This window comes from Setaria viridis, chromosome 2 (assembly GCF_005286985.2).
Source record: "Setaria viridis chromosome 2, Setaria_viridis_v4.0, whole genome shotgun sequence".
In the NCBI taxonomy this organism is placed as follows: domain Eukaryota; kingdom Viridiplantae; phylum Streptophyta; class Magnoliopsida; order Poales; family Poaceae; genus Setaria; species Setaria viridis.
Genome location: NC_048264.2, coordinates 11,430,102 through 11,443,065, shown reverse-complemented (window position 1 = coordinate 11,443,065; position 12,964 = coordinate 11,430,102). Strand labels below are relative to the sequence as shown.

General features: G+C 49.7%; 2 protein-coding genes and 1 non-coding gene across 4 annotated transcripts; 2 read left to right on the top strand and 1 right to left on the bottom strand.

Moving 5' to 3' along the window:
* Nucleotides 1–2,160: 2,160 nt before the first annotated feature.
* LOC117846002 (adenylate kinase isoenzyme 6 homolog) lies at nt 2,161–5,891 on the bottom strand. Of its 2 annotated transcripts, none has more exons than XM_034727100.2 (3): nt 4,665–5,876; nt 2,698–2,843; nt 2,161–2,610 (listed from the first exon to the last, which is right to left on the bottom strand). In XM_034727100.2, exons 1-3 carry the CDS (start codon nt 4,872–4,874, stop codon nt 2,427–2,429), a joined length of 540 nt encoding a protein of 179 aa, XP_034582991.1. In that variant the 5' UTR covers nt 4,875–5,876; the 3' UTR covers nt 2,161–2,426. The 2 variants fall into 2 exon arrangements, with proteins under 2 accessions (XP_034582991.1, XP_072148210.1); XM_072292109.1 differs by having other exon boundaries at nt 2,346–2,624; nt 4,665–5,891.
* A 2,302-nt stretch (nt 5,892–8,193) lies between these two features.
* LOC117846236 (probable inorganic phosphate transporter 1-7) lies at nt 8,194–9,942 on the top strand. The gene has a single exon (XM_034727361.2). The coding sequence runs from the start codon at nt 8,219–8,221 to the stop codon at nt 9,842–9,844; it is 1,626 nt and encodes a 541-aa protein (XP_034583252.1). The 5' UTR covers nt 8,194–8,218; the 3' UTR covers nt 9,845–9,942.
* A 2,137-nt stretch (nt 9,943–12,079) lies between these two features.
* LOC117846719 (small nucleolar RNA Z247) lies at nt 12,080–12,218 on the top strand. Its single transcript, XR_004638448.1, has one exon. It is a non-coding gene; the product is annotated as a small nucleolar RNA Z247 (small nucleolar RNA).
* The last annotated feature ends 746 nt before the right edge of the window (nt 12,219–12,964 follow it).

Genomic DNA, 12,964 nt, shown 5'->3' with positions numbered 1-12,964 from the left:
TAAGGGGGAGCTCACCTATATAGTTGGATTTAAAATGTTTATATATCTCATGTGAGCCCAAATTGTATTGTCATCAATCACCAAAAAGGTGGAGATTGGAAGTGCATTTGGTACCCTAAGTGGGTTTTGGTGTTGATGACATACATGGTTACGGGATTATTAATTTTATCAAGTGATTAATAGGTTTTAATTCTAAAGAAGTGCAAAGGTTATGAAAGGAATCTCAAGAACCCCTAAATTTCAAAGAAAGAACGGTATTGAGCTCAAAAGAAGACTTTTCTATAATTTCTAATTTTGAATTTGGGTATAGGAATGTCGTACTATTAAGGGAGATGCAGATGGATAACTTGAAGATGCTAAAGTGCTCAATTGAGATGCTAACCACCCATTGAGAGACACAACTCACTCACTTGCACACTTGTTTTCTCACATTTTCTGTGAGTGTCGGAAGTTCCGACACCGACCAGAAGTATTCAGAAACTTCCAACCGGGGGTGCTCAGCCATTTTTATCTGGCAGTGTTGGAAGTTCCGATAAAGGCCACTAGAAGTTTCTTGAAACTTCAGAGGAGAAGCTCTCAGCTGTTTTAATTTAACTTCGTTGAAAGTTCTGACCCTATGTCGGAAGTTCCGACAAGCAAATAAATGTACTGTAACAGTTTATTTTTGGGGCTCGGGTATAAATACCCCCTCAGGCCCCTCATTCATTGCTGCTGAACAACTCGAGCTAAAATAGCCTCCAAGCATTGAATACTACTCCCCCACTCCCTTTTGAGCTAAATCCTTGAGAGTTTGAGCTAGAGATTGGGTGAGAGCAAGGTTGAAGGTGTGAGTCTTGAGGATTTGAGTGTGAGGTTCAACAAGTTCATCTCAAGAGCACTCCAAGCATCTTCGGCCTTCGATTCACATTTGTTACTCTTGAAGATTGCTTCTAGACAGCTAGACGTCACCCGTTTGAGCGCCCTCTTTGTGTGGTGCGCCTGGGAACGTTTATATCACCCATCCTTCGTGGATTCATAGTAAGTGACTCAATCCTCCTTTGTGGTTGATTGAGGGAGGTAAAGGGTTAGTGAGGACCCAACTCTTTGTGAGCTGCTCAATGGAGATGTAGCTTTCTTTATGGAAGTGAACTTTGGTAAACAAATCCTTACCTCTTGTGTTGTGTTCTTCGAGTTCATATTGACCTAGAAGCTTGATTTAAGCCGATCTACAAGTTTGTGTGGTTCCTAGCATATCTATCACCTGCATTAGTCTCTACACTTCATTTATAACCTTTTGATTCAAGCAGAACTGGTAGATTCAATTTTGATTTTGAATTTCGTTCGGCTCACTTTCCTCTGTCGGAAGTTCCAACGCTGTACCGGAAGTTTCGATCCATCGGAAGTTCCGGCACAGCGTTGGCAGTTCCGACATATCTAATACCGCTACGAAGGTTTTTAGAAAATTTTTGAAGTGAGACTATTCACCCCTTTCTAGGCATCACAAGATCCTTTCAATTATGTATGTGTTAATCTCTTTTCAAGTGCCATTTACCATCATTGTTCACCATTTAAGTGGATTTATTAGTGTGTGTCTTGTTCACATGACATTTCTTTTGAAATATTGAAATATAACGTGGCAGTTGGGCTATGTGTATTGGAATGATATTTGAATTTCTATGCGCACGACAAATTTATATTGATTGTGAATGTATGAATATGCAAGCTAAATCTGTATGAACAGAAACATGGCTACACATATTTTGGTGTGGTTGACAAGCATTTTTTTTTACCATTTTCTTTTATATAAGAGAAATTTATTTCGCCCGTAGCAACGCATGAGCATGAGCCTAGTAAAAACTAAGTTTTATTACTAAGTTTTAGAACTGTAAGACCGTTCATGTATCAATATACAAGTTATGATTGCCATTCAACAAACAACCCAGCCGTTATACTAACAACTTAGTGTACCCGAGGTGGGTCTGAAAACAGGCATTAAGAATTGTGTAAGATGTTCCGTTGGTTCAGCAGCAAACCTCAATTTCCATTTTGGCCCTCAGAAGGAAATAATCGAACTGGCATGAAGGATCTCTACGAAACATCCAAAGTACTAACACATTCAAAATTGTATTTTTACAATCTAAGACATATTTTTCAAAAAAAACAATCCAAGACATGCATGCATTAGAAGAAAAACATCTTGTTATAAAACAATATACAAATCAACATAAAGCATATAATTCAAGTGAACAACATTTCTTTTCGGAGGCAGCACTTCCCCTAGCAGACCATATAGGTTTAACAGGTCAATTAGCTCATCAGGATGGTCTCCGGTTGTTAAAACAATACAAGTCAATACACAGAGGATATGCTCGAAGTCAATAACATTTCTTTTCGGAGGCAGCACTACCCCAAGGGCACCACATAGGTTTAACATGTCAACTAACTCATCAGGATGGTCTCCAGTTGTTTACCCAGTCTGTCAATGTACCCACATTCCTACTAATATCCTCCACATTGTCGCTTCGCAAGGGCATCACAATGTCCTCTTTGTAGCTCTCCCTCGCTTCCTCCAGGAGCACTTGGAAGATCTCGCACTCTATGTTGTTTGAGAGCTTGGAACCCGTATAACCTCTGCGAATAAGATTCTGTCAGACATAATGACCGTGGCATGTCAGTTGTTCTGAATGAGTGGTTCCGTAGAAATTTCACTTGAATTACCTGCTGGTCAAGCGATCATGCAGAATTGAGTTGTCAGTCTGGAGCACAACTACTAGGTCAAACCAACGCTCCGGAAAGAAATCGCATCCATGGTAATCTACCAGTATACCACCTTCTTCCATCATGTCCTCAAGCTCGTCGCAGACCTGCAACCAAGAATATAGCAACCATTAAAAGCCTATCCAACAGCAGAAATAAGGAACACTGACAGTGCTCTAAGTGAACTTGAGTAAATCCCAAATGGGAACATGGAGTCCCGCAGGCACCACAGGCGCCATGTTCACCAGCATGTAAATAAACAGCATGACAAATATGTAGCAAAGTAAGCCCCAAAATGGATGATGTTGAACAGGGGAGGCAGTCGCTACATCACACTAACAACTGGCCAGTCACTTGTTAGTTACGCCCATAATAAGAATGTGGCACATAAAAGCATCTCCATCTTTATAAGATCAACCAACCATAAATGCAATATGGCAATACATGTCACAACTGCAACACAAGAGTTACCAATAACCTGTGTGCAATTTATAACAACATTTGTTACAGTTGTATATATTAGAACCACCTTAAGAGGGAATCGTCAAGAGAACATAAAATAAATGTACATGGATCAACTAATGCCAGTGTTGGGAAAGAAGATCCTTGCTCAGATGCTGTTCTGGAGCTAGGATGTATGTCCACGAAGTAGACTCATGCTAGCCTCAAGGAAGAAAAAAACTAATCCAGAAGAGCACCATCCACAGTAAGAATGGAGTGATTCCATGAGGAATGTTGCACTAGTGGATCGTGCCTTCTTCCTGAATACCAGTATCAGTCAAGCCATAGACAGACATCCCAGGTCTACAACAATCATCAATAACAAACAGGATAACTTACATGCTCTTAGATCATTAGTTAACCCTGTACAAAAGGTAGTAGCATGACTAGCCTTAGATTACAACTACCTACAGATGGTATTATACAAGGAACTTACACATATAGACTCAGTTCCAGGTGATCGTTGTTGTAGAGCTAGGATGTAGGTCCACAAAACAAAACCATGTTAGTTTCAAGAAAAATTTAGTCTAGTAGAAGAGCACCATCCACACAAAGAGTGCAATAGTTCCATGTGGATGTTGCACTAGTGGAATGTGTCTTCTTGAATGCCAACATCAGTTGAGCCATAGACAGACATCCCAGGTCTACAACAATCATCATCGGCAAACAGGATACTCTGCTGTAAATTCATTCGGAATTAAGAAAATAACTTATCAATTAAGACCTGACCAAGAGAAGATAACAGAGACTAACTAATCCGAACTCGATGACTTCTACCATTGCCCTGGCTTGTTGCTGCTGTGTCCTTGCCTGGCTGGCAGCTAAGATGCCAAGTGAACATGATACACTCATTGTTATAAACAAGCCTAAAATATGTGAATCAATTTCATTGTTGTAGGAAAAATTACCACCTTGGTAAACCTCTGAGACAAATGAGATATGAGACTTCAGACCTATTTATCCAGTGTATGCATCAATCAATTTAACATGGGATTTTGTTTGTTGCAGGAGCATACAAAATGTCTCGAATCTACCTGTTCTGACAGGTGATCCAGATTTCAGAATGACCAGCTAACCATGGGCGAGGCCCTGTTTCTCAAATGGCGCCTAGCTAAAGCAGTAATGCTAGCCTGGAAACTTGCCCTGTTGTTGGGCAGACGACATTATTACAAAACACATATACAAAATTATTGCATCTTAAAAGCTTAACACGGAAGGGATAAAAACAATACAAGGCACAGCGCAAATCAACCCCAGAATAACCACCAATTTTCAGGATCCACGCATAAGAAATCAGATATTTCCGCTCTATTTTTAATTTAATCTACGCGGGAAATGACGAAATTACGGTACAGATTACACGATTCGATGAACACAGGAGCCAGGACTGGGAGAATGGGGGATTAGCGGCGGAGGTGGAGGCTTACCAGGTCCTCGTTGATGACGTGGCACTCGAGGTCGTCGTCCCAGCCGTCGTGGAGGCTCTTCTCGCGGACGAGGTCGCCGATGTTGACGTGGCGGAGACCCGCAGCTTCAGAGAGGAGGGAGCACGTCGTCGTCTTCCCCGTGCCCGGAGTCCCCGTCACCAACACGTTCGGCCGCGAGCGCCGGGAGGCGCCGCCGTTCGCCACCGCCATCGGGAGAGCAGGGTTTTAGGTTTCTTTCTCTCTCTAAAACTGATGCGAACGCTTTTATACGGGCCCCCTGCCAGACAGAGAGGTAGGGAGGGAGGAGCACCACGGTTGTGGGCTGGGCTTGTGGCAGTAGGATGCCTTTGCGGGCCGGTGTGTTATTCTTGCTGGGCCGGATTATTCCACTCTTTTTTCCATTTTTGGTTGCTCGTCTACCAAGAGCAACTCCAGCAAAGTCTAGGGTTTAGCCCCAAAGTCTCTGCTCAAGCCGTAGGAACCGAGAGCAAAAAAAATCGCACTGCAGGCCCTACTCGGATCCCTACTTTAGGGAGGCCCCTATTTTTCTCTCCTCAACCCCATCTCCCACGGGTGAGTAGGGAGGCCCCTACTCGGTGGTTGGCCGTTCCAACCCGCCCACGCTAAGGAGGAAACCACTCACCGGACCTTGCCCCGCTCCTCTCCGCCGCAGAGACTCGTCGCGTCGCCCCCGCTCCTCCGCGTCGCCGCACAGACTCATCGCGTCGCCCCCGCTCCACTGCGTCCCACTGGCCGGCCTCTTCGCTCCCACACGATCCGGCCACGCGGGCCATGCTCCTCCGCGCCGCCGGTTGATTCCGGCAGCGGGGGCTCTGCTCCTCCGCCCCGCCTGTCGATTCCAGCCGCGCAGGCCCTGCTCCTCCGCCCCGTCGCTCGATTCGGGTCGCGCGGCCCGCGCACCTCCGCCCCGCTACCGATTCCAGCCGCGCCGCCCCCTCGATTCCTCCCCGGTGCCGGCGGGAGTGCAATCCATGCGCCGCCTGGAGCTTCCTCCCCCGCGCGGGCGGATTCGCCGTCCGAGCCATCGCCCTCCTCGCCTGAGGGATCCCCGTCGCCCTCCTCGCCTGCTGCCCACTGGCCGGCCCCCGCTTCAATCGACGACGCCGGGCGGGTGGGCAGAGGTCCGTCCTGGGATGCGGTGGAGTAGTGGTAGCCGGCGGGATGGGAGCAAGCGACGCAGGGGATCGAGTTCGGCATGTGGGAGAAAGAAGAGATAAAGGTGGGAGGGAGAGGAGAGTGGGTCCTGCTTGTCGTATGAGAAAAAAATATTAGACATTTACAGATGGGTCCTATAGTTGTCCATTTGACACGCGGCACAGCATTTTGGCCCAGTCTAGGCACGACCCAGCACGGCGGCCTTACAGGTCGGGCCTGGCCTACACCACAGGCCGGGCCTGGGCCACTGCCTCAACCCGTGGGCTGCCCTGGCACGGCCTGTTTTGGCCCGACTAAGAGGGCGGCCCATATGAACTCTCCGGCCTAAACGGCCTGTTCCAACGGCGCGCTCCTCTTCTACCAAGTTCCAGCCACCTCCTACTGACTCTCGACCCTCCACCTCTTCTCGACCCTTCGCCTTCGCCTCCCCTGCCTCCTCTCAACCCTTCGCCTCCTTCCAGCTCCCGTACGGCCGTGCCCCTTCACCGCCGCCTCCCGGCCCTCCCGGCTCCCACTGCCTCCTGGCCCTCCTGGCTAGCCGGCTCCTGTTGCGTCTTGGCCCTCCCCCGCGTGGCCGCGCCCTCCGCGGCTCCGTCGCTTCCCCTGCCAGGCCGCGCGTGATTCGGCTGGCACCAGCGCGGTGAGGAGGAGCTTCAGGGTGGAGGCGTCGATGGGTGGGAGGCGAGGTCGAGGGAGAGCGCGTAGACGACATCCGGTGACAGGGGGTATTGTACGGCGCACGGAGCGGTGATGCGGGCCAGCACGAGCACAGCCAACCCACTAAGGCCCGCCGGGCCAGTGGGCTGGCACGGTCTGCCTAAGAAAGTTGTGGGCCGTGCCTGGGCCCCTTCTTCAGCACGCGGGCCTAAGCAGGCAGGCCGGGCCTAATCAGGTTGGGCCAAACCGTGCCCGTGCCAGGCCGGGCTGGGTTGCCCGTTTAGCCATCTATAATGGGTCCCAGCCATAAGAATAAAAGTAGGGATTAGTTGTAGGGGCTGTTTCTAGAGTTGGTGTTAGAAAACATGGATGGAAAAAGTAGGGGGAGCTCCTACTCAACAAAATAGGGACCCGAAGTAGAACCTATCGCTGGAGTTGCTCTAACTTAATATATTTTATTGTACTAACTTATTCGAACACCCAGTATAAAAGACCAACTTAATATATTTTATTGTAAAACTTATTCAAACACCTAGTATAAAGCACAAGGTGAATCATCATGCAAAGCAAGCTATCAACTAATCACCCTATGCAACATTCATAGCAATGTAAAAACAGCTTTGATCAAACTAAATATCTCGAAACCATTTCTAGTGAAAGTTTGATCAAACCTTGTCTAGAACACCATGTATTTGTGGCTTGTAGTACAACCAACCAAACACCTGCTCGTTTCATGGATTGATTTCTGGGTGCTTGTATATACCGTACGTGGTTCAGCAATGTGTCATCTGCCAGGAAGATGGAATCGTCATGTTACAACATAGCCCAACAGCATGAGTCATCATCTCGTGGCTGTCCGGCTAACTGCTCCTTCAGCTATTTTCCCCAGCGGTTACAGGCCTCCTGCAGGATGCAGCTGCCAGTGGTCCGAGTTAACTGCCACCACTTGCAGCCTCTCCCATGCTCCAATATAATCAGTCCATTTCTTTGATAATTAGAACCCTAAGCTAGCAACATAAGCAATGCAAGTGGCAACATAATTTGGAGGTTTACATTGGGTAAGAAGACACGTTGCATAATGCACATTGTGCTGGCTTATATGCAATGCCTTTTTGTTCTTGTGGAATTTGCAACAGCTGCAGCATTTTCCAATAGTCAGGGGCATCCATTGAGTTAGTTTTTCAGCTGAGGATAGGTGGCCGGCTCAGTTGCCTACTTCCCTGGAAACTGAAAATGATCCCATTCTAAGGTTTGTAAACATAAATCTACAAACAGCATGTGTACATTGTGCACAAAGTTCTAGCGTGCATCTTTGTTACAAATACTACCCGATAAAGGCCTCCAACAGAACTCCAAAAAGGTTTATTCACCACCGTTTCTCAGCATATTCGATTCGCGAACAGCACCGCATGCATCTTCTTCGCGTTGCGCATGTAGGATCCAGTCCCGCGCATTGGAGTCTCCATCCGCGTAACCGACCCCTTTGACACCTGCCCCTTGTTGCTTCTGCGACATGTTGGCGTCGGCGCCTGTGTCTTCTAGCTACACGGCCATGTCACAATGCCACAGAGACGGCCAGACAGCTACCACGCGCTCTCGTATCTTGTCGTTGTCCCCTTCGTCGCGCCAAATGCACGCCTGCTTATATAAGCCGTCGCGAGAGCTCGGGTTGATCCCTCCCTCGTGTAGGCTAGTTTACGATCGAGGAGGTGGCGGCGACGATGGCGCGGGAGAAGCTGCAGGTGCTGCACGCGCTGGACGTGGCGGAGACGCAGCGTTACCACGTCCGCGCGGTGGTCATCGCCGGCACGGGCTTCTTCGCCGACGCCTACGACCTCTTCTGCATCACGCTGGTCACCAGGCTCCTGGGCCGCATCTACTACCACGTCCCGGGCCGCGGCGAGCCCGGGCGGCTCCCGCCGCGGCTGGAGGCGGCGATCAGCGGCGCCACCTTCTGCGGCATGGTCGTGGGCCAGCTCTTCTTTGGCTGGCTCGGCGACAGGGTCGGCCGCAAGCGCTTCTACGGCAAGACTGTCATGCTCATGGCCATGGGCTCCTTCCTCTCGGGCCTCTCCTTCGGCCGCACCGCCGGCGGCGTCATGGCCACGCTCTGCTTCTTCCGCTTCTGGCTCGGCGTCGGCATCGGCGGAGACTACCCGCTCTCCGCAACCATCATGGCCGAGTATGCCAGCAAGCGGACTAGGGGCACCTTCGTCGCCGCCGTCTTCGCCATGGAGGGCTTCGGCGTTCTCGCCGGCTGCATCGTCACGCTCGCCGTCTCCGCCACGTTCCAGGCGCGAACCGGCGCTCCGGCCTACGAGGAGGACCCCGCGGCGTCCACCCCGCCGCAGGCCGACTACGCGTGGAGGATCGTCCTCATGGCCGGCGCCATCCCGGCGTGCCTCACCTACCACTGGCGGATGCTGATGCCCGAGACGGCACGCTACACGGCGCTGGTCGCCCGCGACGCCGGCAAGGCCGCGCGCGACATGTCCAGGGTGCTCGAGGTGGACATCACCGCCGGCGAGCCGGGCGAGATGGAGGGCTTCACCAGGGGCAGGGACGACTACGGCGTCCTGTCCCGCCGCTTCGCGCTCCGCCACGGCCTCCACCTCCTCGGCGCCGCCGCGTGCTGGTTCGTGCTCGACGTCGTCGTCTACTCCCAGAACATCCTCCAGGAGAAGATCTTCAGTGACGCAAAGTGGGTGCCTAAGGCGCGCACCATGAGCGCGCTGGAGGAGGCCTACCGCATCGGCCGCGCGCACGCCATCATCGCGCTCTGCGGCACGCTGCCGGGCTACTGGTTCGCCGTCGCCTTCGTCGACGTCGTCGGCCGGAAGGCCATCCAGTTCCTCGGCTTCGCCATGATGATGTCGTTCATGCTCGCCATCGCCGCCCTCTACGACGGCCTGACGGCGAGCCCCGGGCGGCGGACATGGCTGGTGGTCATGTACGCCGTCACCTTCTTCTTCGCCAACTTCGGGCCCAACAGCACCACCTTCATCGTGCCGGCGGAGATCTTCCCGGCACACCTGCGCGCGACGTGCCACGGGATGTCGGCGGCGGCGGGGAAGGTCGGTGCCATCTTCGCGACGTTCGGGTTCATGTACGCCGCGCAGATGGCAGACGGCAGCGAGGCGGCCGAGACGGGGTACCCGTTGGGCATTGGCGCCCGCACCTCCTTGTTCGTGCTCGGCGCGTCCAACGTGCTGGGGATACTCTTCACCTGCTTCCTGCCGGAGCCGAAGGGGAGGTCGCTGGAGGAGGTGTCCGGTGACGGCAGCGAGTCCATGGACAAAGATGACGCAGACGTGGACGTGGGCGACTCCCAGATTCTACCGCTGTAGATGTTCGTTTGGTGGCAAGGGTACCGGTGCTCATGGCTGAGGGGCAATTGATTTTGTGCGCATTATTTATATTTAAATATGTCAGTCTTATATATAAACATCGGTCAAAAATAACAAAAAAATCAGCTCAAATTAAATTGAACTTATCTCCCAGGAAGGTGGGCCGGGAGCTGCCGGGCATGGCTGCCAGATAGGTGCTCAATGTGTGGGCTACCAACCAATAGCAATGATACACGTAGCAAGAACGGGAAGGGGAGCGGGAACGGCTAGTCTTGAAACAAGACCTGGGTGTGTTCTGAAATTTTGGATATACAACTCGGCTAGAGAGACTAAAGTAGCACAGCTACTGAGATAAAAAAAAAAACACTCAAGTTCATGCCTAAGAGGGTTCCATGTGATGGCGTTTGGCTTTACACCCATGCCCATAACAGATCGAATTAGGATCAACTTTGGATATATTCTCCCTCCCACAAAGACGGTTCGTTTAGAAAATTTTAGATAAGATAGTAGCGATGCTAAAAGTCCAAAGTACTCATAATAACTCTTCTTAATCAGATGGATTACCGAGTACAATTAATTATGCATGCACACTTGCAGTAATTGTCAGACATATTAGCCTTCTTTATTTAGCGAGTCTGGCTCGGGCATCGATGGTGGGAGTAAATGATCGATTCGTTAACGGGGCCAAAAGGTATTATGAGGGCCTTTGTTGGATGGTTTGAAAGTTATATAAATACTCTTTGTGGGACAAGTTTTGAAGGTTAAACAAACAATCTTTTTGGGACGGAGGGAGTACGTTGGAAGCGGATCTATTATCTATATGGTTATTTTTTACTATATTGTATCTATCATGATCAAATATCTAAGATTCAATATTTGTAATCCATTTTACAAAATTATTGACATCCAACTAATATATTGTTGGGAGTGTCTAGATGCCTGCTGACAGATTTATGAGACAAAATCTGTCATATTCTCAACCAATAGAAAGATGCCACATCTTAAAGAAAAATATGAAAGATTTTTTAGACAAAATCTGTCGAATTCTCAACCAATAGAAAGTTGCCACATCACGAAGAAAAATATGAACGATTTATTAGACAAAATCTATCGGATTATAAACAATAAAAAGTTGCCACATCACAAAGGAACAATATAATAGATAAAGAAACAAGAAATTTATCAGATTATTTGAAATTAAGGGGATGGAAAGGGATGAGAAGAAAGTCCTTGAAGAGGGATCCACTTGTTAGTTTTGGCATGTATCATGAAGCATACCCATTGGGCATAAATCTGACAGATTTTTTTTCAAGAAATCAGTTAACAGATAGATAGCATTTCTCTATATTGTTTTGTAGTATTCTTACCATCCTCCGCGTCCACACTTCCTCTTCAAATCTTCTTGCAAGCGCCGAACACACCTGGTGGATGTCCAACAGCCGAACCTAATACTCCATAGTCAAATTCTACTCTCCTGGATGTTGGAAAACACGTTTGTAACAAACACTTGTAACAGATAGATTCTACCATGAGTTGTTGTGATCACGAGCTGGTTTAGTTGTAGATAGAGTTGTTTAAACAACCAAATCTCTTGTAACTAGGAGGCTGGCCAGATCACAACAACCATGGCATGTAAGCCACGCTGAGGGCTATTCTCAGCTCTATATAAACATGCAGGGCGGCCCCTAACGGGGTACACGCTTTCATCCAACTTACATGGTACCTAGGGCCAACCTCAAACTCATCTAGGCAATGGCAAGCTCTTCAACCTCTTTCCTCGTCGCGGCACCCATCGGGCTCCTCGTCACGGAGAAGCTCACGCACCACAACTTCTCCCTATGGAAGGCGCAGATCATGCCTGCCATCCGGGACACCCAGCTGGAGGGGTTCCTAAATGGCAAGGCTGTCGAGCCTCCCAAGGAGATTGAAGAGCTTATCGACACGAAGAAGATTTCAACGCCGAACGAGGCGTACGCCAAGTGGGTAGCAGCCAATCAACAAGTGCTTGGCTACCTGCTCTTGACAGCCTCCAAGGAGATCCTGACTCAGATCGCTGATAAGAAGATGGTGATTGAAGCCTAGCACGACATCGAGGAGATGCTGGCATCGTAGACCCGCGCCAAGTCCGTGAGCACACGGATCGCCCTCGCCACGATGCAGAAAGGCAACATGTCTGCGGCGGACTACCTCAGCAAGATGAAGTCCCTCTCAGATGAGATGGCGGCCTCCAGCAAGCCTCTTGATGATGAGGAACTCGTCAGCTACATGCTCATCGGGCTGGACGCTGAGTACAACCCGGTTGTTTCAGCTGTTCTGGCATGGCTGGAGCGAATCACCATGGGGGAGTTGTACACCCAACTCCTCACATTTGAGCAGCGAATTGATCTGCTGTACGGTGGGTCCAAGTCATCCGCCTACGCCACAATGCACGGTGGAAGAGGTGGTCGTGGCGGCAACATGCGTGGTCATGGCAACAGTGGCGGCGTGATCATGGCAATGGTGGTAGTGATGGCTACAACACCAACAACAATGGAGGAGGCATGAAGGCCAAGGTGAAGTGCCAAGTGTGCTTCAAAGGAGGGCACACCACAATTGAGTGCTGGTACCGCTTTGATCAGGACTTTGCCCTTGATGAAAGGAGCCCTGGAGCGGCCATGAACACCTACGGCGTCGACACCAACTGGTATGTCGACTCGAGCGCCACGAACCACATCACTGGTGAGCTAAACAAGCTTGTTGTCCACGATGTCTACAACGGCAACGAGCAGATCAAGATAGCCAACGGTGCAGGTATGAACATCGATCATGTTGGTCAAGTTATTGTGCATACCCCTAGTCGTAATCTTTACCTTGTTGATGTCCTACATGTTCTTGATGCTCGCAAGAATTTAATCTCTGTTCATAGGCTCACTTCCAATAATCAAGCTTTCTTAGAATTCCATCCTGATTTTTTCTTAATAAAGGATCATGCAACAAAGAGTGTTCTCCTTTGAGGCAAGTGTAGAGGAGGCCTCTACACCCTTCCTTCCAGTGTGCATGAGCCGAGCAGCAGACAAGTTCTAGCCGCAGCTAAGCCTTCATCACCAAGGTGGCATAGTCGTCTAGGGCACCTATCTTTTG

Bases quoted from the DNA above. Each gene is read 5' to 3' on its own strand.
- LOC117846236 (XM_034727361.2), top strand. From the start codon at position 8,219: ATGGCGCGGGAGAAGCTGCAGGTGCTGCACGCGCTGGACGTGGCGGAG.
- LOC117846002 (XM_034727100.2), bottom strand. From the start codon at position 4,874: ATGGCGGTGGCGAACGGCGGCGCCTCCCGGCGCTCGCGGCCGAACGTG. The intron at 2,844-4,664 runs GTAAGCCTCCAC...TCTTGGTTGCAG, and splicing joins ACGTCATCAACGAGGACCTG to GTCTGCGACGAGCTTGAGGA. The intron at 2,611-2,697 runs GTAATTCAAGTG...TCTTATTCGCAG, and splicing joins CATGATCGCTTGACCAGCAG to AGGTTATACGGGTTCCAAGC.